The following is a 26,368-nucleotide window of genomic DNA, read 5'->3' as shown; positions in this document are numbered from 1 at the left end:
TATATATTTTATATTTTTTAGATGTCTGACGTATTAGGTTGTATAACAAATACATGTTGTATTGATGAACACAAATTGTATCAACGAATACATGTTGTATCGATGAATATTGTCTGCGTGTATACAAAGATAGAAACAACCAAAACTACCATAGACTATATTCATTCACTCTAATTGTATTTGTATTCATTCATTCTTCTATCATTTGTATTCATGTACACATTCAGGTTGCGTGTATACAAATATATAAACAACAAAAAATACTAGGAATTCTATGCATTCACTTTAGTTTCACTTGTATTCATTTTGCCAGATTTATACATATTACCATCATAAATGAGGCTTTTCCCCTTGCACAAACTAATACAAACATGACTAGCTTTGATTTGTTTATTTTTTTCATAAGTTCACTCTCAAATTTTAATGAAAGCTTATATGATTGTTGACGATGAATATAAACTACTATTAAAAAGATCATAGTGTAAGAAGCTAATCTAAAGGAAATATTCATCGAGAGCTAAACTAAAGAAGTGTTGTACGGTTAAGTGACCAAAGAAGTCAACCTCCTTTCTATGAGAATATTCTTGTAGAGCTAAATTTTATTTTATTTTTGACATAGTAAATTTTATGATAGACTTTGGTGCCAGTTATCAAGAGAAAGAAATCACAAAATATAATATTTTTATAATTCAGTATTTGATACTATAAGGTAACATTTAATATAATAATTAGTGATACACTGTCCATAATCCATTGCCAACAAGTTGCAAGCTTGAAATGCCACTTAGTGGAGCAGCATAATGTTAGATTCATTGACAAATTGACTTGAGGTAATCTAAGCTTGATAATGTTGGTTTATTAATCATCAATTTCAATTAACCCCTTAGCAAATTTAAATATCATATTGAACAAAATAAATTGATCAACCACCAACCTCCTTCTCTCACCCATATGTATTTATACCAATCTAATAATTCTCAATCTAAGAATGCATTATGAATTTCAATAATTTGGTTCACATGTATATTTTGGAATAATGGAAAATTTATTGCTATTCCTTGAACCAAATGTAACATAATAATTATAGACATGATAATTCATCAGCATTATTATGTAACATATTATTATAATTTATGACTATATTTTCAGTCTCTTACTTACATGAATAATTAACTCTCATATCATGAAGAGTACAATATTATTTCTTTTCAAGTGATTGTAGAAGGATCAACCATCGTCTATATATAGGTAGTTGGATAAGGTAATAATCGGTTCTTCTCCACTTCAAACAGGTAAATTGTATATCAATAATAACAAAGTCAATGTAATTTACTAAGGTAGAAAAGTTATTTTCGATTGACCATGCATCAACAATCCTCCTTATTTATCCAGACTTGAAACCGACAATGCGAATGATTTCACACAAAAAGAAAAAAAAGTACAATAGCTTAAAAATTATTCGTGTCATTTATGACAATGACATTGATAAAGCCAAAAAAAAAAAAAAAATGTAAGGCTTATAAGCGTGGGGAGAGTACCTATAGTTTGAAGATAGTGCTTTGCATTACGCATAAAACACGAAGAAGATATTAGCTTAGCTGTATATTTGACTAATGTGAGGACCTCGTCAAATTAAAAGTAGTAGTAATTATTATCAAATTAATGTATCCAAATTAAATCAGCATTTATTATCTGATTAGAAAAATAGAAAGAAATATTATCGCTTGTCCATTAGCTAAGTTATTGGGACAGCAATACTTTCGGAGACTAATAATTCGGTTATATAAGACGACTCTCTACCAATTTTCTCAAATGTCCCTGACACTTATGTCACTGGTAATAATAATAATAATATTCTTCCTACTTTTTCTTGAATGTCATAAGATTAATGGTTTAGATACCGAAATTGAATTGTCGTATCGTTATGTTTTTTAGCTTGAGTTAGGTTCGATGTTTATTTTCATAACATGTTATCAAAGACTTCATTCCTAAGGTGCGCAATGTTAGATTGTCCCCTATTGGTTGATGATTGAACTATTGTCTCTTTGGGATGATTCTCGCTTCATGAATTAACTTTGTTTTGCTTTTGGACTAATTCTTATATTGAGGAAATTTCAAGTGCCTATTTTTGTTGGTTTTTTCTTCTCTAACTTTTTGTTTGAAAAGGTGTAGGAATTCAGCAAGAAAAGAAACGAAAAGATTAAACCTCTAATTTGTCTCCAGGAGATAACATTCAATCATGAGTGAGTACAAGTCAGGACCTCTTGAAAGACCTGTCAGGCCAAGTAAGTTTTGTGTTGTTGTTAGTCTATGGCTATCATCTTGATTGTTAGGTAGCATATGGCATCTGCTTATGTTTTTTGTTTCACAGGTCTAGAAAAGTTTGATATGGATGCAGAAGATGAGAGGAAGACAAGGCTTGGATCTATCAAGAAAGCGGCAATTAATGCCTCCACCAAGTTTAGAAATTCTCTAACAAAAAGGGGTCGTAGAAACAGCAGAGTCATGTCTGTCCTTGTTTTAGAAGATGAGCATGATGCGGAGGAATTAAAGGCAGTTGATGCCTTACGCCAAGCTCTCATCCTTGAAGAATTACTTCCTGCTAAACATGATGACTATCATTTGATGCTAAGGTGTCCAAACTCATTTCTACTTGTTTTCTTATGACATACCTTTCTCATCAGATCATAATTGGACCTTTTCCGTGTATAATAAATAACATGTGAAAAATGACAGATTCTTGAAGGCTAGAAAGTTTGACATTGAGAAAACAAAGCAGATGTGGTCTGATATGCTCCAGTGGAGGAGGGAATTCGGTGCAGACACCATCACGGAGGTATTTTTGATAATGCTACTGAGAACAATATAATCTCAAGTTTTTAGGAACTGATGATGTTTTGTGCATCTTGATTAGGACTTTGACTTCAAGGAAAAGGAAGAGGTCCTAAAGTACTATCCACAAGGCCATCATGGAGTTGACAAAGAAGGGAGACCAGTTTACATTGAAAGAATTGGTCAAGTAGATTCGGTCAAGCTATTACAAGCCACAACAATGGACCGATATCTCAAGTATCATGTACAGGAGTTCGAGAGGACCATTAATGAGAAGATGCCAGCCTGCTCACTTGCAGCCAAAAGACACATTGACACAAGCACAACTATCCTGGATGTCCAAGGAGTGGTATGATCATAGGATAAATTTTTCACAATCAATCACTGTGAACCCTGCCTCATTTTTCGGGTTACTAATATAACTTACATGAATGCCTGCCTCAGGGACTTAAAAACTTCAACAAGTCAGCAAGGGATCTCATTCAACGCCTCCAGGCTATTGATGGCAACAATTACCCCGAGGTACAACAGGGCAGCCATTCATATCATATGTTAAATAAGAGTTTTTAAGTCCTTATGTTTAATTAAATCATGTATTCAATTTCTAGAGCTTGTGCCGAATGTACATCATCAATGCTGGCTCTGGATTCAGGCTCTTATGGAATTCCGTCAAGTCATTCCTTGATCCAAAGACCACTCAAAAGATCCATGTAAGCTCATACTCAACCACAAGTCTAAGCACTATTTTTGTCTGTCATGTAGTATAACACAAGTCTTATTGTGTTTTTTCTAGGTTCTTGGCAATAAATATCACAGTAAGTTGCTTGAAATAATTGACGCAAGGTAACTCTTAACTTGAGGTGAAATTATACATTTCAGACTAGATTATCTGCATAGAGCCTAATTATGGTTTGATATTGTACCAGTGAATTGCCAGAGTTCTTAGGTGGAACATGTACTTGTGCTGATAAAGGAGGTTGCATGGTTTCTGATAAAGGTCCATGGAATGATCCAGAAATAATGAGGGTAACTTTCAACTTTGTAATTTTTTGCATTCATAAGATTAGTAATACTATAAGATGAATTCCTAATTCGTAAGTCCTTTGGTTCATTTGTACCTTTAAGACTGCTAGTAGTATCAATGTCCTCTGAAATCTGTGATTGATTTGATGCACAGATGGTTCGCAATGGTGAGCATAAATGTTCACACAAAATTGTAATCTCTATTGATGAGAAAACTATCCCAGAGGATGACAATGCCAACACCAAGGTGTGTATCTCTGCTGTTTTTCTCAGTTACTTTTATTCTTTGTTAAATATAGTAACAAAGTCCCTCAATGTTGCAGAAGAGCACTTCTTTTAGAAAGGAAACTGACTCTTCCAAGGTTCAAAGGGATAATGGCCAGCTTTCCCCTGTCCGTGAGGAAGTAAGTTGCTTCTTCATCAGACACAACTTTTCCAACTAATTCAGACTTCTTTTAGCTTCTTCACAGTGCTATCTATACCTTAATCTAAATTCTACGTTTTGGTTTTGCTTTTCAGTTTGATATCCCTATCGTGGACAAGGCTGTCTATGCGACTTGGCCTAAACAAGTAAAAGCTGGCAACTTAGCTAATTCTAAAGGTACATACATACAAATCCCCCTTGATGTTGAGGAAATGTTATATGATGTTGAGCAATCCTTACCTCATGGTTGAGTTCAGTACTTTTCTCTTTCTGCTCATTCCTCTGTGCTATATTAACATGTATTCCTTTTTCGAGAAACAGATTTCTTCCCTGTCCACGATGCTTGTAAGTCATCAGAAGGATTTGGCAACCCTGTTTTCAGTGGAGTGATGACTTTAGTGATGGGCATTGTGACATTGGTTCGGATGACTAAAAACATGCCAAGGAAACTTACAGATGCTACACTCTTGGCTGGTTCTTTGTATAGTGCTGACATGATTAAAGAACAGACTCATGGACATGTCATCTCGACAAAAGATTACATTAGCATGATGAAACGCATGGAAGAACTCGAGGATAAGGTCATTACACTTAGCCAGAAACCTTCTTCTATGCCACCTGAGAAAGAGAACATGCTTAACGCAGCCATCAACCGGGTTGGTACTTTGGAGGAAGAACTTTTAGCTACCAAGAAGGTATTATCTGCTTTTCTTCAGATTAGAAGGAATCTTTCATACTCCATTGCCTAATAAACCTTTTTTTGCTTACTTTTAAACTAACAGGCTCTTGATGAAGCTCTTGTCCGTCAACAAGAGCTCCTATCCGTCCTTGAGAAGAAAAAGAAGAAGAAGAAGTTCTTTGTTTTTTAAGTTTGAATTTCTTTAGATATATAGATGTAGAGATGGTGATTTTATTTTTTTGGCCCAAGAAAGTTTGTTTGAATGATCTCTCACATATTTGTAAAATTTAACTCTGTAAACTTGAACATTGTTTACATTACTTGTTGTGCTATTCACCAGCACTACTGCAGTAGCTTTGTTCTATCTTCTTCGGCGAGATTTACTGTTCACCCTCTCCATTGGAGCTCTAATTGTAAATGCCATATATTATGGCACATTACAGATACATCAGCTTGTATTTTTTTCTGTAAATAAAGATGGAAGCAGTTTGCTGTTTGCTTTTGTTCATATTACAGTCTTGATACAGCAACATTGTTCATTTTACCTCTTCTAATATATTGTCTGCTTGTTTGTTTGTTTTAATTGAGCTTTTAGCTTTCATTATTTCACTTCAATTCACACAGATGGTTAAGTGTTAAGGAATTAAAAATCACTACCCATTTAGAAAAGTTAGTGCATTTCTACTTGAATATAAGGTGGCATAAGGTGATTGTGAATCACATCACCTTCAAATATTACATCAACAACTACAATCTCAAACAAGTTATAGCCGGCTATATGATCCAGACTTTGTTCACTTTATATCATCATTTCAAATATTACTTCAGAATGTCAAAAACAAACACACAACAAACTTAAAAGAAAATATAATTTTTCACATTATGAGCAAGTGTTCACCTCATTTTGTAATTGAAATACACGATCCAAAAAGGAATTACTTAACACGGATACTGGGAGTATTTTGACAACACATTACAAATATGTATCTCATTTGAGATACTACAGTGGAAAATCCGAGATCCCCGTCATCTTAAAAGCAAAACTTCTTCTTTTTCTGCAGAACAAGGCATTATGGATGCAAATTAGAAACAAAACTCAATTTATGGAACCACACGAATACACCAACTTAATAGCACAAAGAGGAAAATGCACGCGCATTCCTGTTCAAAAAACTTGATTTCTCATACTAGTTTTTCTTCTCAGCGAGTAAAAAACGTAAGATATTATGGCAACAAAATCCTAACTAGGCTAAAGTCCTACACTGATGATATTCAACTACCATGCAATAACAGAAGCTCACCTGGAACTTGGCAGCTTCTTGACCGTCAATGTAAGCGAGAAGTTCTTCTTGCCTCATCAATGCCTCATGTAATGCCTGTTCAACCATAAACAAGCAGGAAAAAAGTTATCAACTCAAGAACGGGATTTCCCTTTGCCTATTTAGAGAGACATCATAAACTGTTACCTTCTTGGTTGCTATTAACTCAGCTTCTAGGGCATCCACCCGGCAAACAGCTGCATTTAACAATTCCGCTTTTTCATAAGGCATCTCAGATGGCTTTTCTTGAAGAGTATTTACTTTGTCTTCAAGTTCACCCAGTCTCTTGAGAACAACGGAGAGCAGTTGAGCTTCTGTAAAGGCTGGAGTAGGTGAAGGGGGTCGAAACTCCTCTTTAGGGCTGGCATCAAAAGTAAAGTCTTGAACATCTTGGTTCTCAACAGTCGATGCATCTTGAAGTTTCTTGGTAACATGGCATGTAACTGAGCGGAAAAGCACCACAACAGTCATGAAGAAGGCCATAAGAAGTCCTAAAACTCGAGCATGAAGACCTTCTACAGGCTTTACAGAGCCTGCTGGTGGAAGCATCACTGGAAAAGGTAAATAGAGATGGAAATAATGTCAATACAAAAGAAGAAATTTATCAAGACAACTGTTGTAGTAAGCCAACAAGAAGCATAATGTGAGCTTCTCTTTTTTCCATGATTAGGTGCAAAAATATAACCACCAGTCAAATTAACTATATGAATTCAGTGATGCTTATGCTTCCTCCCCTCCCCCTTTCATAGTGTGTACATAAGCAGTGCATTCTCTTCTCAATAATTCTAACCTTTGGGGGTGGAGGGTCTTTGAAGGGATGGTTCCTTCTTCCATGCAGAATCAACAGCCTTGTCAACCATGGGAACATATTCATCATATCCTGGGAAGTTTGAGGTGTAGCCAGGCATTCCAATAGCCTTAGCCTGTTTGATGGAGAGCAAAACTTAAATATGACAATAACAAATACTATACCCAACTTCATAATCAAACAAGGAACGTGAATGTGATTAATCTAAGTGACACAAGGTTGAATCACAGGCTCATCTCAAACAAGAACATCAGATATCAATTGTGGTTTGATGTCCAGAAGGTTTTTTTATAAAGTGATGTCCAAACAATGCCCTTTCAGTAAAAGAAAAGCCAACAGCATACATAGTGTAGTCCCACAAGTGAGGTTTGGGGAGGGTAGGATGTACGCAAACCCTACCCATACCTTTGTGAGGTACAAAGAGGCAGTTCTGGATAGACCGTCAGCACAAAAGAAGTGAAACACTAAAAGAAAAACCAATTCATGAAATTAAGCGAAAATGGAAAGTATACCTCTTCTCGTACAGGAGTAAGCCGGAGATGTGAATAACTCCTTACAGCTTTTGGGGAAGCAATATCTTCAGCTTCAGATCCAGATTCAGCAGTAGAGGTGTCACTACTACCTTTCACCTGCAAAAATAAAGAATATGAGTACCAACCTTCCGGAAAGCAAACAATATGGAATATTTCTTAATAATTTGGAAATGTGGCAGAAATTCTACCGTTGGGTAGCGAGGCTTAGCATAAACTATCTTCCCTTCACTATTTAGAACTTTAACAAGCTGCTTGGCACGTCGTGCTTCACCAATCATCTACATCCCAAAAAGAAAATGGGTGGGGGGTAGGGGGCGGGGTGGGATTCCATTAGTTTGAAATAATATCTCTGAGTCACCAAAAGAGATGGTTTCTCATTTTTAAAAACATCTTAGAGATGAACATCTTCCTGAAGATGTGACGAACAGAGCATTATCAGAAAATAACGTTACATCGGCTGTGAAGGCCTTGAAAGTACCTTCAATATATCTGGATTTTGCCATGGTCCTTTATCTGAACGCATGCAGCCTCCTCGATCTGCACATGTACAGTTACCACCTATGAAATCTGGCAACTCACTGCATAAAAAATCAGCAGAAAAACATTGAACAGATTGTCAGCAATACTACTAAACAAATAAGTATAGAAAAAACTCCTTGACCAATGGATAAGAATTCAGTTCTTTTTACCTAGCATCAACTATTTCAAGCAATTTATTCTGATACTTGTTCCCAAGAACCTATAAGAGACATCAAAACAAAAGTAACGTAAATGCAACCACATTTTTTAAAACGGAGACAACACAAGTGGAGAAAAGCATTGACAGACATGTATCTTGGAGGCCGTCTTGGGGTCCAGAAAACTCTTAACAGTATTCCACAGGAGCCTAAACCCAGCCCCAGCATTGATTATGAACATCTGATGAAGCGTCTGCACATATCAAAGAAAAATAGGAAAATGTGTGAATGATCCCACAGTTAAGAGACCCTCATTAGTAATATTTATTCAGGTGCGGATAAAATCATGCCTCAGGATAATTATCACCATCAATCTTCTGGAGCCGCAAAATGAGCTCCCTTGCACTCTTGCTAAAGTTTTTCAAACCCTGAGAAACCAATGATTAAGAATAAAGATAAGAATAACACCTTGTTCGCACAAAAACTGCTTTTCAAATCATCAAGGTTAGAGAAAGAAAAACCGACAAAAGTAACTTACCACTCCCTGAACGTCCAAAATAGTAGTGCTACAATCGATCTGCCTTTTTGCAGCTATTGTACAAGCTGGAAACTTAATCAAAAAACTTTTCTCAAACTCCCTTACGTGGTATTTTATATAACGATCCATGGTTGTGACTTGCATGAGTTTGTTAGGATCAACTTTCCCTAATCTTTCAATGTATACTGGCCTTCCCTCCTTATCAATCCCATGATAACCTTGGGGATAATATTTTACCACTTCTTCCAACTCCGGGAATTCAAAATCCTGATGAAATTAAGTACATAAAGCATTTCAGTCTAAACGATTTGACAAAGATATGATAAGTATATAATAAAGAACATTGTCCTAGGCTCCTAGCCAATACATTGGGGAGGAATAATATTACCTGCGTGATTGTGTCAGCTCCAAAATCCTTCCTCCACTGAAGCATATCAGCCCACATATGCTTGGCTTTCTCAATATCAAACTTTCTTGCTTTTAAGAACCTGCAACACACATGGAACAATTGTTAATAAATTGGAATGCTGCTAAAACTGGACAACACCAAGAAGAAACAACCAGAAAACTCCAGACCCAGATCCTGCTTAATTCTCCATACGCCTGCATGCATGTATGTATAGATTTAAACATCTATACTCACATTTGATCTATCTTTTGTTCCAATTGTGGCAGGCCTGTAAGAAAGTCTTTTAATAAAGTTGACAAACAAATCCAATTTCCACAGAAGATCCATATGAATAAAGTTTCAAACATCAAAGATATAATCCAAATGTCTCTAAACACTAAGTATCACACTAACTCAATGCAGCATAGATCTTATCACTTTTGGGCAGACATACATGTAGATGCTAAAGGTACCAGGACATTACCTCAACATCATATAGTAGTCATCATGTCTTTCAGGTAACAACTCATCCAAAAGTAATGATTGCCTAAACTGATCAACAGCCTGAAGCTCCTCAGCATCCCGAATATCCTCTATGGAAAGTGAGCTCAACCGTCCATTGCTTTTTCTTCTACTACTTTTCTTCTTAAGAGAATGTTTGAATTTCGTTGATGCATTCAATGCTTTCTTTTTCAGGGAACCAATTCTCGTCCTCCTCTCATCCTCTGAATTCTCAAAATCAGACTTTCTTTCTCTTCTCTCATCATGTGTAGATGACCCCTCAAAGCCTATAAAAAAAAATAGGAGCACGAAAATCAATTCCAGACTATCGAAAAAGATAAAGCGGAGGCGTAGTAGGGAAAACAAACTAGACCAAACAAGTCCTCAGAACAAGTCAATTAGAATTCACCAAGTGCAGTACCAAGTAGCAATCCGTCTCTACTACATGATTTTCCAATTTTATTTAGTGTTTCTTTACATCTTAAGAATATAACTTGCAAGCAATTGTATCTTATGCCCTAAACAGACACAGACAGGACATAACCAAAAACAAGGCATTAGTTACATTTTTTTCCAAGAATTAACAACTTTGTCTCCATTGAAATTTATTCTTCTCAATTTTTCGTTATAATATATTTTTGTCCGTTCTTGTGATGGTAAAAAGAATTACAACAAGAACCACCAACACATCTGACCAATACAGTCAACAAATTGAAAAATTCAAAGAAGTTCAAGAAGCCCTAATTTTAATCAAGAAAAATAACTGTAGACTAAAGTTGACCCGTAATGCACTTCAAAATTGAAAATAAGAAAAAACACGTAAAATTCAAGAAAATCAACTTACAAGGTCTAGCAAACCGATCTAATGGACCCGACATGGCTGCCGGCGGCGACTATAAATTCAAGAATCCCAACTCCAACAGATCGACAAATCACAAAATTCCTGTAAAACCCTTCAAAAATTCAGCAAGACAAGTGGGCAAAAAAAGAAAAGAGAAAAAACTCTAAAAATACATTGCATAATCTTGATTCTTGAATTTTTGGTGCATCTACCTTTGAAAAGATAGCAATAAATTAATTGCATAAGCAAGAAAGAAGAAAATTAATGAAGTGTAACCGAAAAGTGACGTAGAGGAAGGGGGTATTTGTGGGAATAATAAAATTACAGACGCCGTAGGAAAATATATTTATCACCGGATAACACGACGGCGATATAGGAGAGAGAAAGAGGAGAGAGAGAGAGAGAGATTGGTTGGGTTAATTTGTGAGCTGTATAAAATTGGATTTTGAAGAGAAATAGGAAACTGTGGGACCCTAAAAAGATGCCACGTGTCGTGGTAGGAATTTTATTTAATGTGCCGACAGTGGGTTGGAGTAAAAAATGCCAAATGGATTGATTGAGTAATCATTTTCTCACTTTTTTATTCTTATTTTTGTTACCATGTACGTATTACCTTCGATAAATAAATATTTCCTTTTTCTTTTCCCCTTTTTCACACTATATCAAGTTCTTTGAAATTATTTTTTTCTTATTTTTTCAATAGAGGTTGAGAAGGGAGAGCTCGCGATCTAAGAGCCCGCTTGGCCATGCGATATGGTATATGGTATCATGATATGGAATCATGAGATGAAATTAAAGGTTTGTTTGGATATGCGATATGAAATTTTTGTGTTGTATATTTTCTCATAAACATAAAAATCATATAAGTTGTAAAACTATTAAAATAGTCTCAATTGTTTATTCAATCTTATCAAATAAACAAAAAATTATAAAATCGCATAATAAATTATTACAAAGTTATTTTTTCTCCACTTAAATAATTGTTTCACCTAACTTTAATTTAATAAAAAAATTGAACATAAATTGTAGTGTACGTACTAGTCTTTAATATAATCCTCCCACATAGTACGGACAATTTTCTCACGTTGAACTTGCATTTCTCGATCATGTGACCGAGAAGACGAACCAACATTGTTACTTTGAGCCATTTGTTGGTCAATATCCTCCGCAACTATATCTTCATGTTCATAGACCATAAATATTTCATCACTACTTTGTTATTCTTGCAAATAATTATGTAACACTGCACAAATTATGACAATTTTCACTTGTGTATCAATATCATAATGGTTCATGCTTTGTTTCAATATTCTAAATCTATTTTTCCAAGCTCCAAAAGTTCGTTCAATCACATTGTTCAAAGATGAATGCCTATAATTAAATAGTTCTTTGGCATTTTGAGGCTCTCTTTCACTTCCTCGGTAATCTTGCAAATGACAGCGTAGTCCTTTGTATGGAGATAAAAATCCTTTTGTGTTTCGAAAACCAACATCAACAACATAATATTTATCTACCAAAAAACATTTTATAAAGAATTACTAAAAGCATATGTGACGTAAATGAGACAGTTTTGTGTAAATAAATAATATTTATTCTAAGGATGTAATTTAAAGTTACCATGTGGTGGAAATGGAAATTGTGACGTTGGTTCAACAAGTGCATTCTCAAGTACTTTACTATCATGTGCAGTACCTTCCCAACCAGCAACAACAAAGGTAAATGGCATATCAAAATCACAAGCACATAAGACATTTTGTCATGTTCTTCCTTTGCGATTACGATATGCTTGTTGCACCGCTTTAGGAACCTCCCCCTCTATATATGTTCCATCAATCTCACCAACACAATCCTACCAAATAAAAAATACATCAATATTAGTTTAGTGAACATAAAATAAATTGGAAGCATTATAGAATGCACTTCATAAAAATAATGTTTGTAAGAGTAATAAAAATAGTACTTCCAAGGCAATGCAAAGTCATAAAATAAATATTATCTCTTTAAACAAAGTTGACTAAATACTAATAACTTACACATAAAATATAAATGTTCACTTATTAAGGCCATAACATAAATTTATTAATGTGATTGAAATTTTACCTTAAACCAAGGCCAAAATCGAGTATTATGTCGAATTTTGGAATGTACACCTGTCATATTTTTTTGTTGTATAAATGTTGGTGTCATCTTGCTAATTGTCTCGGCAACTATTTTAACATGCCGGTTAATTGTTTCAAGTGAATGTTGAAAAGTTTCACAATCGTGAGGTATGAGTTAAAGTGACTATATGTTGGTGAGAATAATAAATTTTATGTCGGTGAGAATAATAAATTTTAAAAAGTAATGATGTGATTATTAATTTTATTTACATATGAAACAAATGGTTAGTAGATATAAATGTGGGGTTGTTTTAACAAAATATAAACTCATGGATCAATTATTGTATTAAAATATCTCAAATCATGATATGGAATCACCATATAATTCCATATCATGGTTTTTGGAGAATATGGTATCACCTCTCATGATATGGAATCATGAGATGTAATCAGTGTAAAATCGCATGTCCAAACGCTGATTCCATCTCACGATACTATATCGTGATATGGTATCGCATGGCCAAACGCCTACTAAATCAAGTGAGGTGCATTAAAAAAGATGGTAAAGAAGTATTGATGGAAGAGATAAATATATTAAATGAAGATGATATATGTGTTTTCTATTGCCCCTATTAAATGAAGTGGAAACATGTATTTAGAGCACTATAAAAATTAGGTGTATTAAGTTAGAAAAGTTTAATCGGAAATTAGATTTTTGCAAAATTTTGATATAGATAGGTAAAGTGGTTATGGAGTCGCTAAATGAATTGTATGGTTTCATTTTCATGAAGACTGGGGTACTCGAAGATATTTTCTAAAAATATTTTTTTATATTATTTATATTTTATTTCCTTTTCATTCTCAACTTTTACTTTATGTGATTTCATGCTATTGATTCGATATTTTACATTACAAGCTATTTTTTTAAGTTAGACTTGATAGATTATTTTTTTGTCAAATGTTTTATAATTTTATGATATTATATTTATAATATTAATCTTTTTGTCAAACATGCATTTCATGATGTTTATAGAAATTATGTATTTTTAATTTTTATGATTAATTTTAATTTAGATATACTAGATTGAAAAATATAAATCAATTATTTTTTATAATATTAGTTAAGAACATATGTTTATTAATTAATATATTTTCAAGAGATAATATATATCTTAAATATTTAATTTAATATTATTTATAAAGATTCTTATTTGTTTGATATAAAATTTTAATTTTAAATAATTCATTTCAAATTCAATATAACCTTATGATTATACTTGTGCAACCAAATCGTACAGTTATAATTACATTGTAATTACACTGTGACAAACAAATACATCAGCGTAAATACTGGGTTGTGTAATTACTACCCTAGTAATTACACCAATTCCAATTACTTGATGACTTTTTAAATAGACCCTTAGTATTTAAAATATGGGAAGGAAATGAGTAAAAAATTACAAACAAATTTAAAAACTAATTTCTATAATCCGGTGGCACCATAATTTACAAACACACTTTTATCCTTCCTACCAACTAAATGAGTTAGGTTAACCGCTCAGAAAAGACAGCTAAACAAATCAATAATTCTTGAATTTGACTTTAAGATATTCGTTTCATTTTACGTAAAATTTAACCCAATTAAAGGAAATTAGTAACATTAATCATACAAAAAATTAATTAAATTACACTTTTCCTCCACGTCAGCATGTATAGTCTTTTTTATTAGAGCAATGATAGATAAATGGACAATGGTACTCTATATTTCAGAAAATAATAATGCTAATTTTAATTTCTGAAAACAATATATTATGGATTAATCCTAAAAATTGAAAAGAACGCTTAAAATGGACAGTTTTGCAATAGGACAAAGACAGATTTTTTAATTTACCTAGGTGACCACGCAAGATATTTTAATATTTTCCTTTACGTAAGATCCAACTGGCTGATTTTCTGTAATTACAAATAAAACAATGAGCTTTTTTTTCTTTTTTCATAAAACAATAACAAACTCAATATAATCTATATGTATCGTATAGCTTTACTCCTAGCTTTATGAGTTATAGAGATAATTATTTTCAATTATCTCTGAACCACATTCCTTCTCTATTTGAACTTGAAACCGATTATATGAACAGATCAGAGGTGAAATTTTCTATATTTTTTCAAGTAAAAAGTTAAAAGATGCATCATATAATCACATATTTGGACCTACATAAATTTGGTCACGTCATTATTAAGTTGGGTAGAAATTCTGCAAAGTGTACTATAATACATGCAAGAGGTCACAGAGACTTCAGTTTAATTTCTTGAATTATTGGCAGTATTCTAACGGTAAAGGAATTCAGTATTTTGCTCCAGTGACAAGTCCTTATTGTGATAGCCTGATAGGTATGTATATGTTGTGTGTTTTTATATATAAAAAGAAAAAATCAAATTTATTTATGTGTTAAAAAAAGGGAAAATTATATGAAATAACAAATTATTAATTCAAATTAAATGTTATAGCCATAGTTTCTTTTATTTGTAATTCGCAGCAAATATTTCATGTTTTTTGTCATCTCATTTGTATATCGAAATATACAAATGCAGGACTCATTTGTATACCAAAATATACAAATGCAAGACCCATTTGTATACCGAAATATACAATGCAGGACCCATTTGTATACCGAAATATACAAATAGACCCAAATACATATTTTTTAGGGATAATTGTACAGAATGACAAACTTATAATCTAAAATAAATGGAGTAGCTACTGTTTGATTTAATTGCGCCCTGTAGCAAACGTTTGCCAATTGCCTCTCTCCCTCCAAATTCTCGCTCGCCACTCTCCCTTTCTTGCTCGCTCCCTCTGTGCTCGCTTTATACAACAGAATTGTATAAATTGTGTTTCTGTTTGTATAAAGCGAGAGAAAATTGTATATACACATGCAAATACATATATATTCGTCCTATACACTTATAATTATACAATAAAAATATTTCTCTGCCCAGTTCTCTTTTGTCTTTCTCTCTTTCTCGTTTTATACAAACACATATTATACAATATAATGTAAAATTTATGTTTGTATAATGTATACTTTATGTTTGTATAAAGCGAAAGAAAATTGTATATACACATGCAAATACATGTATATTCGCCTTATACACTTATAATTATACAATACAAATATTCCCCTGCCCAGTTCTCTTTTGTCTTTCTCTCTTTCTCGTTTTATACAAACACAGATTATACAAATATAATGTATAATTTATGTTTGTATAAAGCGAAAGAGAGAGCGATTTTCGATATACAAATATTTTTGTCAACGATTTATACAAACGAGAGGCTAACAACAATTTATACAATTATCCTACCAGCAAAATTATACAAATCGGAAGAGGAGCCAGTGAATTATACAATTGCTTCTTTTTGTATATATGTATAGCGAAATAGACATAACTTTCAATTGTATATGTATAGCGAATTATACATATATATGTTTGCTATGGAGCACAATTATGCAAACTTTGCTATAGCATACAAATATGATTTTTTTGTTTGCTATATGTGAAAGTTGCTCTATTTTTTATGTATATGTATACCGAAATATACAGATTAATAGTCATAGCAAACATAAAGTTTGCTATGGAGCGTAATTATACAAACTATAGCTTTAGCATACAAATATGATTTTTATGTTTGCTAAACCTAAAATTTACTCCACTAAATGCTTGTCCTATTTTCCGTTTTGGTCTATTCTTTAAAAAATGACCTTTTTCTGTTTGATAGTCTTTTAATTTCAACTTTTCAGATTATATGTATAAGACTATAAAATTAAAGGATATTGTGATACATTTGACGTATCGAAATCAAAAAAGACAAATAATTGAAACAAGAGAAGTAATACTTTTGAAGTAAGTGCTCGAGTGTAAAAAAAATTGTAATAGAAGAAAAAATAAAAAAAAAATTACGCGACAGAAAATTAAATCATCACCAATAATGTAAATTTTTAGATAGATTAATAATATATGGGTGACTCCTTGAATGCAGGCGCTGATATCTCCTCCCCCCCTTCTATTATATATATATATATATAAGTAAAAAAAATTGTGGTGGTAGCCGGTAGGCCATGTTACTCTATTCATAAATATTAATATTAACCAATTGAAAACAAAAAAATAAGTGATGAAAGATTAATAATAATGTCAAAGTGACGATAACCAGAGAAAAAAATACAGAATTAAAAAGGCTAAAATCATTGTAAGTAAATAATTTCAGACAATAAGCGTGGAATTTTATTTAATTTTTTTTATGAAAAAGTATTTTTTCTTAATATACCAAACATCATAAAATAAAAATATCTTCTTAAAAAATAAATTTTATGTCCTAGTAGACATATCATATATCATCAACAATTGCAAGCTAGGTAGTACATTTTTGTACGCGTAGATGTAGTACTTTAACTCCACCAAACACATGTTCTGCGCATACAGAAAAGGCTGCTAAACAAATCCAACACCCAACAATAAATATAAAATTTAGTTCAGACTCATTCTATTGATTATATATTCTTTAAATGATCGTTTGGTGTGAGATATAAAAATAATAGTTCAGAGATAAAATTTTGATGTCTTGTTTGATTGTTATGTTGGGATAACATATCTCACAATTTATACCATAGTGATAGATAAATTAAAAAGGAAATTAAAATAATCATAACCAAAATACTATACAAGGAAATATGACAAAATATTCTGAAAAATAAATTTTAAAAAATCATTGACATTAATAAAGTCATAAACCAACAAAATGATGAGAATTTTTTAAAAGAAGGAATCAAAAACAATGATAGTATAAATTAACAAAAATTGACTTTCCTGGTGAAACAAACAAAGAATTGAGAATAAAAAATAATGGTCTTCTCCTCAAAAGTATGTGACACTTTTGACTTACAATTTCAAATGCCAATATTTCTTGAATTCTTTGCTGGCATACTCTATTAACACCACGATAAGAAAATGATAAACATACTAATACTCTATATTTGAAAGAGGTTCGAAATTATTTCTTAAATATATTTTTTGAAAAGTTTCTATCTTTTAAATTTGGTAAAATTATGTAATTTTTGGTATCATCAAATATTTAACAAATTTAAGTTATTAAAAATAGTAGGATTTGTGAAAAAAATAGTAGGATTTAACATAAACTCATATTTAAAAGGGCCGTTCTTTTTGTAGTTATTTTTTAATATGAAAAATGGTTCCTGTTAAATTTAACAAGTATTCGACAAAGACAAAAAATATTCAATTCTAACGAATTTAAATGACTAAAATTGTTTTTAGATATATTCAAGGACCAATTTAAATCAACCTCAAGCATAGGGGACCATTATAAACAAATTTTCAAACTTGGGATACAAGAGAAAATTCAACGCCGGCTTCGGGCACTTTTGGGTATAATATCAATTTCATTTCAATATTAAAAAAAAAAGGAACTAACCATAATTTATTTGCAATAAATGCTAAATAGTTCTTTAGCTAGGACTTACAAAAAAATAATAACAATTTTTTTAAAATAAGAATATTTTTATTAATTTATCCTTAATTAATTAGTATCTATTACATATATCTTTTTAATTACATAAAAGTCATTTATCTATTAATAAAATAATATGAATAAATTTGAAAGAAATGAATTACTAATATAATAAGTATGAAAGAACACTAAAGAATAATTAAAAAAAAAAATAGATAACACTGTCATCTTTTGACATGTGGCATTTAATTGCAGACACTAGTGACCCAATCGTTTTCTTTTTGACCATGCTTTTACTTTGTTGGCATGTGCTATCATTAATTATTTAAAACGGTGGAAAAGAAAACAAAAAAAAAAAAAGATGAAGAAAAGTACTATGCTTTGTCTCAATTTGAACTTACATCTTTTTTATTTTTTTTAGTAATGGTTATATTCTTTCACAAATGATAAAATACAAAAAGATTAATGTTCTTTCGGTATACTTTGTACTATTACGATTTAGTGGAATATTATGATAGCTTTTTCTAAATTCCAATTCTGCCAATTAAATTCGGAACTTCTAAACGACACAACCGTCCAATAAAGTCGCCAACAAGATATAATCAATTTTTAATTCTTAAATTTTACTTAGAAAAGTATGTAGGATATAATCAGTATATAATTTGTGTATAAACACTCATTGTATATTGTATATATTTCAACAATCACTATAATTGTTATTATGGGCTACCTAGAACTACATTGCAGGCCCAATAATTGATTGGAATTCTGTTTGGAACTAAAGCAGCCACAACTAGACATGTCAAAATGGGATGGCCCAGCCCAGTCCAATCAAGACCTAATGATAGCCCATTTCGATTCCAAAATTTTAGATATGAAATCATCTCGATATTTCGAGTCTTTTGATATATACTTCGCTCAAGGTCGAAGATGAATTGGTCATTTTTTGTGTAATTAAATTGACCAAAATGATTTTTCGATGTAATTATCCGGAAAAGTATATTTTTCCTGATCTCATGGGCTGGCCTTGTCTTAAACCCTGAGGTTAGCGGGTCAAGAGAGGTTGGGCAATTGAGCCTCAGTTCTAAAAGGGCTAAAAAATTTTGGTGCAAGCCCACTAAGATAAAGGTAGGGTTGGGCTGGACTTGCGGGCCAAGCCCATTCAAGCAACAGCCCACAAGTTCACATAACTCTAATTAAATCGTCATTTTAAGATAAAACCGTAAGTATCTTTTTAAATTTGTCTAATTGCTAATACAAAAGTAGAAAAAGATTGCAATTGAAAGGAACATGTACTAAGGTCAAACAAAACTTTTATAAAGTTATTATTCGAAGTCAAAACATACTAGGCCTTTGTCGATAGAATTCAAGTACGTTTTTACTTTTTTATTTATTTATAAAGTTTGAGGTTGAAATATATCTACTGTAATCTTCATTCTTTAAAAAGTATTAAAATATATCTACTGTAATCTTCATTCTTTAAAAAGTAATTATATCTATTCACTTTCTTGTACTAGATTCCAATGATCAAATTATAATTAAAACTAAATTTTATCCTAATTGTAACGGTTTGATTGTTGATTTTTGACTAATAATTCAAATGTAAAACGCATTAGTTAAGACAAAAAAAAATATTAAAATTAAAATATCACAATAAAAATATATTTACTTTAATTAATTGATTAATTTTTTAAAAAAAAGTTATATCTCTACTTACTTTCTTATACTAGATTTCAGTAATAATTTATGATTTAATTGTTTGACTAGTGAATTTGGACTAAAGGTTCAAAGGTAAAATGCATCAATTAAAACTTAAAAATATTATTTTTTAAATACCACAATATATATATATATATATACACTCTAATTTTTTTCTTTACAAAGTGATATCTTTATCACTTTCTTGTACTAGAATTCAGTAATCAATTCACGATTGAAATGAAATCTTACAATATATAGTCACGAGAGCAAATTTGAAGGACAACAAAAACAGGAGATACAATACCTAGATTTAATTTCTATAAAATAATAAAAAATAGATTGAAATTTCCCTTTAGGGTCAAAATGAGGCAAAATAAAGTACAAAAAAGGAAAATAAAGATAAATAGTAATATTGGTCAAAAAAGATTTTACTCTTTTTACTTTTAAGGGTCGTTTGGTAGGAAGTATTAGGAGAAATAGTTCATGTGTTATGTATGATGTTATTTGTAGAGAAAAGACATAAAGTCACCATTAAAGTTGTCCCAAATTTTCAAAAAGACACCTGAACTTTGCAACCGTCCTATTACCCCACTAAACATTATAAATTGATATTATTATATCCTTTTTCGATCACCCCCAGATTTTAAGAAGTAAGTGTGTTCACACACAAATCATTACGTGACACGTGTTAATTTAATTAGTTTTTTTATTATTTTAAATTTTAAGTTTCTCTCTCTCTTAGTTTTTGACTTATTTTAATTTTGATTTCATCTTAAATTCCACTTCATCCGNCCCCCCCCCCCCCCCGGCACTTTCACCTTCCATCCTCACCCCACCTCCCCATGTCAAATTGATCCCCTGTCCCCCTTCTTTTTTCTTTTTCTTCTCCAATCAAATTCTTTATTTCCATACTATTTTCTAGACTTTATTGAATTATTGATATCAAAACTAATTATTTATCTAAGAAAATTTTAAATTTTGAAGGTATTATCAATTACTTCTTTTCATATAACTTCAAAATTAGAAATGATAATTTTAAAAGAATCAATGAATTACTCGAAAATTGAAAGAACTTGATTGAAATTGGATAAAAAAAAACTATATGGAGTACCTCCTAATCATCTTGAAATCTAATGGATTAATCAAATTGTTCGAAAAGTAAGAAAATATTTAGATAAAGTTTTAAAATTAAAGAGAGTAAAACTAATAGTAGTAAAAAAGGAAGATAAAGTTATAGTAAAACGGTGATATTGAAAGTGAGAAACTTTAATAGAGATGACAATAAATTTTAGAAAATAATAAGAAAATATATTTTATAATAAAATACTTGTAAAAATAAAATTATATTAGTTATTTTAGGTTGTTCATTCTCTTTGAGAGAGTACACACACTCTCTATGTAAGGTGGACAAAAAATGATGTAATATATCAGTCCAATATTGTTTAGTGGGATAATAAGACACTCGCATAGTTAAAGTGTTTTTTTGAAAATTCGGGACAAGTTCAAGTGTCACCTGGAGTGGTACCTCATGAATGAATATATACTCTCCATGAAAAATTCATATTAATCCATATTATTAAGATCTCTGACCAATTCAAAACTCACATGTAAAATCACATGAAAAAGGATCAATGTATATGCTAAAATTGTCTATATAGTAACAAAATTACAGATTAACAATGTCAGTCTAGCGAATAAAATTGCTCTTATCGCCTCTGAATAGTTCATTAATTATCATAAAACTATGATACTAATTATTTTTTTGGTAACTTAAGCTTCAATAATTTGAATGAACAACTAACCTGAAGGGTGAAACAAAAACTTGAGTAGAGCACTCTGAGGAGAAGACAACAACAATGTATGTGCTTTCGGAGCTTATTTTCAGCCCTGGGCATCTTCTCGACGATCTCAAAATCGAGCAAAATCCTCATAATTTTTCGTATACATAAATCAATCACCCATCTTCTTCCAAATCTCCTTTCCCACCAACTCTGACAACAATACAAGCATTTTTTAAGATTTACAGTACAACAAACTGTTCAAATTTAAAAATAACTTAGAAAATTCAGATGAAAGATGGGCACATACATATGGAAAAGAAAGGTACAACCAAAGAATGAAAATACAAAAAATAGACATAGAGAAGAGGAGAGGCAAATTTGGAAAAAATTAAAAATAGCAAACCTAAAATCTTGGTGGTCGGCGGCCTGCGTTTTCTTCAGTTAAGGCACAACGTTATGGAAGATTTTTAGATATAGAGAATAAAAAAAATAGAAAAGCAATACGTGGCTTTTCAAATGCTGGATAGAACACACGTAACAATGATTTAATGAAAAGTCAAAATTACCAGTAGCTGAAATTTTAATGACCAAAACCAGGTATGTTGATACCAACTATTCCACCTAAGGCTGGCAACGGAACTGGGAGGTACCGGTACCGGTTCTGATCTGTTCCGGTCCGTTACCAGTCCCATCTCGGTTTCGGATAGTACCGGTTAGATCTGGTATTGTGCCGGTCCGGGAGGGGTAACAGGACGAAAACCGAATTTTTCCGATCCGGTTAGTCCAAATTCCGTCCCGGTCCGGTTTGTTGAGTTTTTTTTTTTTTTTAATCTGAAATTTCAAATTATAGTCGTTGAGAGCCGTTGGGCAACGGGTTTTGGGCCCCACCAACGGCTCTTTCACCCCCATAACTCCCCTTTACACCTCCCTACCCGCCCAAACATTTTTTAATACCCCAAACTTCTTAAAACTACATTTTCATCCTTTTTTTTAAACTATAAATACCCCTAATCTTTCATTCTTTTCACTCACAAAAATATCTTCTAATCTCTCTACTCTCTAAATTCTCTAATTCTCGTTAAAATTACGAATTTGGTCTTTGGAAATTGGTGCTTCAAAATTCAACTTTCAATTTTCGGCTTCCGGTCATACACGTCTACTTTTTTAAGTAGACGTTTGGTACATTCGTTCCAACTTCCAACTCACTTTTCATTTAGTTATTTATTTGTTTGTATTTAATTATTTATTTTGTGAGTAATTAATCTCTAGTCTCTACTTATTTAGTTATTTGTTTGTTTAAAACTTTGCTAATCATTTTCGTATTATATATAATTTACTCCCTTTAGATATTTGAATATGGATTTCGAAAAAAACATTATTGGAAAGGGTAAAACAACCATAGTTAATTCTTTCACTAATTTATCTACCTCAAAATTCAAGAAAAATAAAAAAATCGATAGTACTTCTCAATCTAAAACTAAAAAAACTTGTCAATTAAGAATAAATACGGATGATTACACGCATGTTGATGAATCTGTTTTTAATATTGATAGTAATAGTGGATTATATCCTTATCATAAACATTTACAACGCAAATTCTGTAATTTTGAAGAGGAATTACCTGAAGATGATGAACATGATGATGTTAATGCTTATGTTGATAGTTTTGATAATAATGTTGATGAATATGATGATGATGAAACTGAGCCACCGTCGGCTACTTGTCCCACTCCCAATCCCTCTTCCCCGACTTTCGCTCCATTTCGTTGTCCTGCTTCCCATTCTCCCGTGCATCCTAGGACTAAGGTAGAACGCGCTGAAAAATCAGTTGTGTGGCAATTTATGATTCAGAATGAAGATAAAACACAAGCTATTTGTAATAAATGTAAACATAGAATGAATCATAAAACTGTAGGAAAACAAGGTGGGACCGGACATTTGAGTAATCATTTAATGTCATGTTGCAAAAATGAATTTTTGCATGCTAAAGTTGTAGCCGAAGCTAAAAAAAATGGTACCACCCTAATATGGTCCAAACACAATTAAATCCTTCTAATTTTTCCGATTCTAGTATACAACGGTTATATAGTAGAGAAAAAAATCTTGAAGAATTAGTTAAAATGATTGTTATGGGTTTGCCATTTAGTTTTGCTGAAAATCTCAATTTTATTCATTATATTCAAAATGTGTATAATCCACATTTTAAAAGTTTTACTAGAAATACAATTAAAAAGGCTATCTTTGATTATCAAGCTCAACATTTTCAATATCTTCGTTGTTTATTTTATTATAACCATTGTAAAATAGCTATTACTTCTGATGTGAGCCGTAGTGTAAATGGTAATGATTATTTCACTATTATTGTGCATTGGATTGATGAAAATTGGACTTTGCAAAAAAGAATTTTAGGTTATAAATGTTGTGAAATGCATAAAACCGGAAGTTATATAGCTCAAACAATTATAGATGTTTTGCAAAACTATGAAATTTGTGATAAAATAAGTAGTGTCACATTAGATAATACTTCTAATAATAGAACTGTTGTTGAAATACTAAAACCGTCTCTTTGCTCTATTTATATTGATGGTTTTCATATTAAGTGTGCTGCACATATATATAATTTGATTGTTAGAGATGATATAGCAATGTATGATGATGGTTGCACAAAAGTTGAAACTGCATGTCATTTTATTTTTAAATGTCAAGTTAACTCTAAACGTAGAGATTTTGAAAATCGTTGTCGTGAATTTAATCTTCCACCTAGAAAAATTCTATATTCAGTGTTTACTAGATGTAATTCTTTATTTGAAATGCTTGAAGTTGCTTATGAATACAGGAAACCTTTACAAATGATTTGAAATGCTCATAATTCAAATATGACATATAGACTTGATGATAATGATTGGAATGACATAAAAAAACTTATAGAATTCTTAAAAGTTTTTTATTTAACTACGAAAAAAATATTTGCACTTTATTAACCAACTATTTGCTTTGTTTTACCTAATATTTGTGCTATTTCTAGTAAATTTTATAAATTCAAAAATAAACCAAGATTTGAAAAATCTGTTAAGAAAATTGTTGAAAAATTTTAAAAATATTTTAATCATATTCCTCAAATTTATTTAACTGTTTGTTTGTTAAACCCACATTACAAAGATGAAGGTGCATCACGAATGACTGATAAAATATATTTTAATTTGGGTATTGATAGTGAAGATAATGAAACACATAGTTGTCAAGATGTTAAAGATAGTATAAAAATTGAATCTAGAAAATTGTACGACTTGTATAATTCTAATATAAGGAGTGTAGTACATAACGAAGAGCCTCAAAGTTCTAGGAATAGATATAATAATGAAGATGATATTGATGATATGATAGATTGTATTACTGAACTTTCTCATAATAATAGAAATGATTTTGATGCATAAATTAATCAAAATACAGAACCTATTATTATTGATCTTCTAGAATGGTGGAGCAATCGCGACCAAGGATTTCCAAAACTTCAACCGATTTTACTAAAGTAGAATATATATATATATATACACATGTCCTCATATAATTGGTTAATATTAATTGGGTCGATGAAGTCTGCTATAATAATACTAAATTTTTTCATAAGCAACATAATTAAAGGCCCCAAAGGTTACAAAAAAAAAAGAAGCTATTTAGCCTATGTTATTTCAGTCAGCAAAAAAAGACTCGGCAAAATGGTGGATTTGGAGGAATGGAACTATTAAACCTGGAGGAAGCCAACAACACTCTTAAAGGGCGTCAGAGCAGAGCTACCCTTGCACTCTGTCACATGACCATTTGCAGGAAGATAATGAGTAGCTATCGGAGGAAAAGGAAAAGGAGGAACGGAAGTGAGAGGACCTACCAATAGAAGAGGCTTTTCTCCTTTAGACAAGATCTGACAGCAAAAAACAAAGAGCACAACCCATGAAACTTGAGAGCACAATTGGAAAAGAACAATGAAGTCAAAAGGAAGATGAGCTCAGATAACAAGATACTTACTCTTATTAGCTGATTCATCAGCAACCAGGAAACACATCAGCATCACATTGATAATCCCTAGCAAGTAGAGACAAATAGCTGAATTAGTTCAGGAAGACAACATTGTAGGTGAAGAAATGGAAAGCAACAGAAGAGAATGAGAAAGCGGCGAGGGAACAAAAAGAAATGAAGATGACCTATTTAGAAAACCCTATTCTGAAATAGATAGATCTATATCCGTATTCAAATTGGGTTGGGCCTGGATTTTATTTGTTGTGTGTTAGTTTGAATTTACTCTTTTTTTATGAATGAGCTAGTGAGGGTTGGGCTTTGCATGTGGAAGTGTAAGATGGTGTAACTCTTTTGCAGAGTCATAAATAAAAGATCAAAATTTACCCTAAATAAATTTTTTTAAAAATATGATAATACTAAATTCAACTCAATCCCATAAGTTTAGTTATAATAGTACGATTATTATTTATTCAAAGCATATAAAAAAATCACAATGTCTTTTTCATTCGATTGTGGGATAAGTTATAGCACCAATGTCATATGAAACATTAATGACCGACCATATAATTTTGTCGACAACTATATTTGATTGGAAGGACCAAATGTACGTACTATACATTGCATCAGAACATTTTTTGAGTGAAGGATTAATTATATTTAATCAGTGTTTCTTGTTTTTATGGATA

The 26,368-nt window shown here is 31.6% G+C and overlaps 3 protein-coding genes across 6 annotated transcripts; 1 reads left to right on the top strand and 2 right to left on the bottom strand.

Annotated features, from left to right (window-relative positions):
- The first annotated feature begins 2,166 nt into the window (after positions 1–2,166).
- LOC125873169 (phosphatidylinositol/phosphatidylcholine transfer protein SFH12-like) lies at positions 2,167–5,466 on the top strand. The gene is made up of 13 exons (XM_049554061.1): positions 2,167–2,285; positions 2,372–2,633; positions 2,737–2,836; positions 2,915–3,181; positions 3,277–3,354; positions 3,441–3,542; positions 3,626–3,675; positions 3,759–3,858; positions 4,010–4,102; positions 4,179–4,259; positions 4,375–4,456; positions 4,601–4,974; positions 5,062–5,466. Exons 1-13 carry the CDS (start codon positions 2,240–2,242, stop codon positions 5,146–5,148), a joined length of 1,722 nt encoding a protein of 573 aa, XP_049410018.1. The 5' UTR covers positions 2,167–2,239; the 3' UTR covers positions 5,149–5,466.
- Positions 5,467–5,737: 271 nt separating this feature from the next.
- On the bottom strand, positions 5,738–10,981 carry LOC125873156 (phosphatidylinositol/phosphatidylcholine transfer protein SFH8-like). Of its 2 annotated transcripts, XM_049554041.1 has the most exons (15): positions 10,776–10,981; positions 10,567–10,665; positions 9,706–10,009; positions 9,222–9,321; positions 8,834–9,100; positions 8,646–8,723; positions 8,447–8,548; positions 8,308–8,357; positions 8,097–8,196; positions 7,807–7,896; positions 7,598–7,714; positions 7,068–7,200; positions 6,425–6,828; positions 6,260–6,334; positions 5,738–6,013 (listed from the first exon to the last, which is right to left on the bottom strand). In XM_049554041.1, exons 2-15 carry the CDS (start codon positions 10,598–10,600, stop codon positions 5,990–5,992), a joined length of 1,878 nt encoding a protein of 625 aa, XP_049409998.1. In that variant the 5' UTR covers positions 10,601–10,665; positions 10,776–10,981; the 3' UTR covers positions 5,738–5,989. The 2 variants fall into 2 exon arrangements, with proteins under 2 accessions (XP_049409998.1, XP_049410007.1); XM_049554050.1 differs by lacking the exons at positions 10,567–10,665; positions 10,776–10,981 and adding an exon at positions 9,477–9,510 and having other exon boundaries at positions 9,706–9,931.
- A 10,499-nt stretch (positions 10,982–21,480) lies between these two features.
- LOC125873287 (uncharacterized) lies at positions 21,481–25,763 on the bottom strand. Of its 3 annotated transcripts, none has more exons than XR_007447199.1 (3): positions 25,555–25,624; positions 25,417–25,472; positions 21,481–21,878 (listed from the first exon to the last, which is right to left on the bottom strand). XR_007447199.1 is itself a non-coding variant. In XM_049554197.1 (3 exons), exons 1-3 carry the CDS (start codon positions 25,707–25,709, stop codon positions 21,642–21,644), a joined length of 426 nt encoding a protein of 141 aa, XP_049410154.1. In that variant the 5' UTR covers positions 25,710–25,763; the 3' UTR covers positions 21,481–21,641. The 3 variants fall into 3 exon arrangements, 1 of the variants encoding a protein (XP_049410154.1); XM_049554197.1 differs by adding an exon at positions 25,692–25,763 and having other exon boundaries at positions 25,417–25,587; XR_007447198.1 differs by lacking the exon at positions 25,417–25,472.
- Positions 25,764–26,368: the final 605 nt, after the last annotated feature.

This window comes from Solanum stenotomum, chromosome 1 (assembly GCF_019186545.1).
Source record: "Solanum stenotomum isolate F172 chromosome 1, ASM1918654v1, whole genome shotgun sequence".
NCBI lineage: Eukaryota > Viridiplantae > Streptophyta > Magnoliopsida > Solanales > Solanaceae > Solanum > Solanum stenotomum.
The sequence above is the reverse complement of the archived record's forward strand: the minus strand, read 5'-3'. Positions and strand labels throughout refer to the sequence as shown.

Bases quoted from the DNA above. Each gene is read 5' to 3' on its own strand.
- LOC125873169 (XM_049554061.1), top strand. From the start codon at position 2,240: ATGAGTGAGTACAAGTCAGGACCTCTTGAAAGACCTGTCAGGCCAA. The intron at 3,676-3,758 runs GTAACTCTTAAC...ATATTGTACCAG, and splicing joins CTTGAAATAATTGACGCAAG to TGAATTGCCAGAGTTCTTAG. The intron at 3,859-4,009 runs GTAACTTTCAAC...TTTGATGCACAG, and splicing joins ATGATCCAGAAATAATGAGG to ATGGTTCGCAATGGTGAGCA.
- LOC125873287 (XM_049554197.1), bottom strand. The intron at 21,879-25,416 runs GTTTAATAGTTC...TATTGTTGTCAG, and splicing joins GTGTTGTTGGCTTCCTCCAG to AGTTGGTGGGAAAGGAGATT.
- LOC125873156 (XM_049554041.1), bottom strand. From the start codon at position 10,600: ATGTCGGGTCCATTAGATCGGTTTGCTAGACCTT. The intron at 8,358-8,446 runs GTCTGTCAATGC...TGTCTCTTATAG, and splicing joins AGACGGCCTCCAAGATACAT to GTTCTTGGGAACAAGTATCA. The intron at 6,335-6,424 runs GTAACAGTTTAT...ATGGTTGAACAG, and splicing joins AGTTAATAGCAACCAAGAAG to GCATTACATGAGGCATTGAT.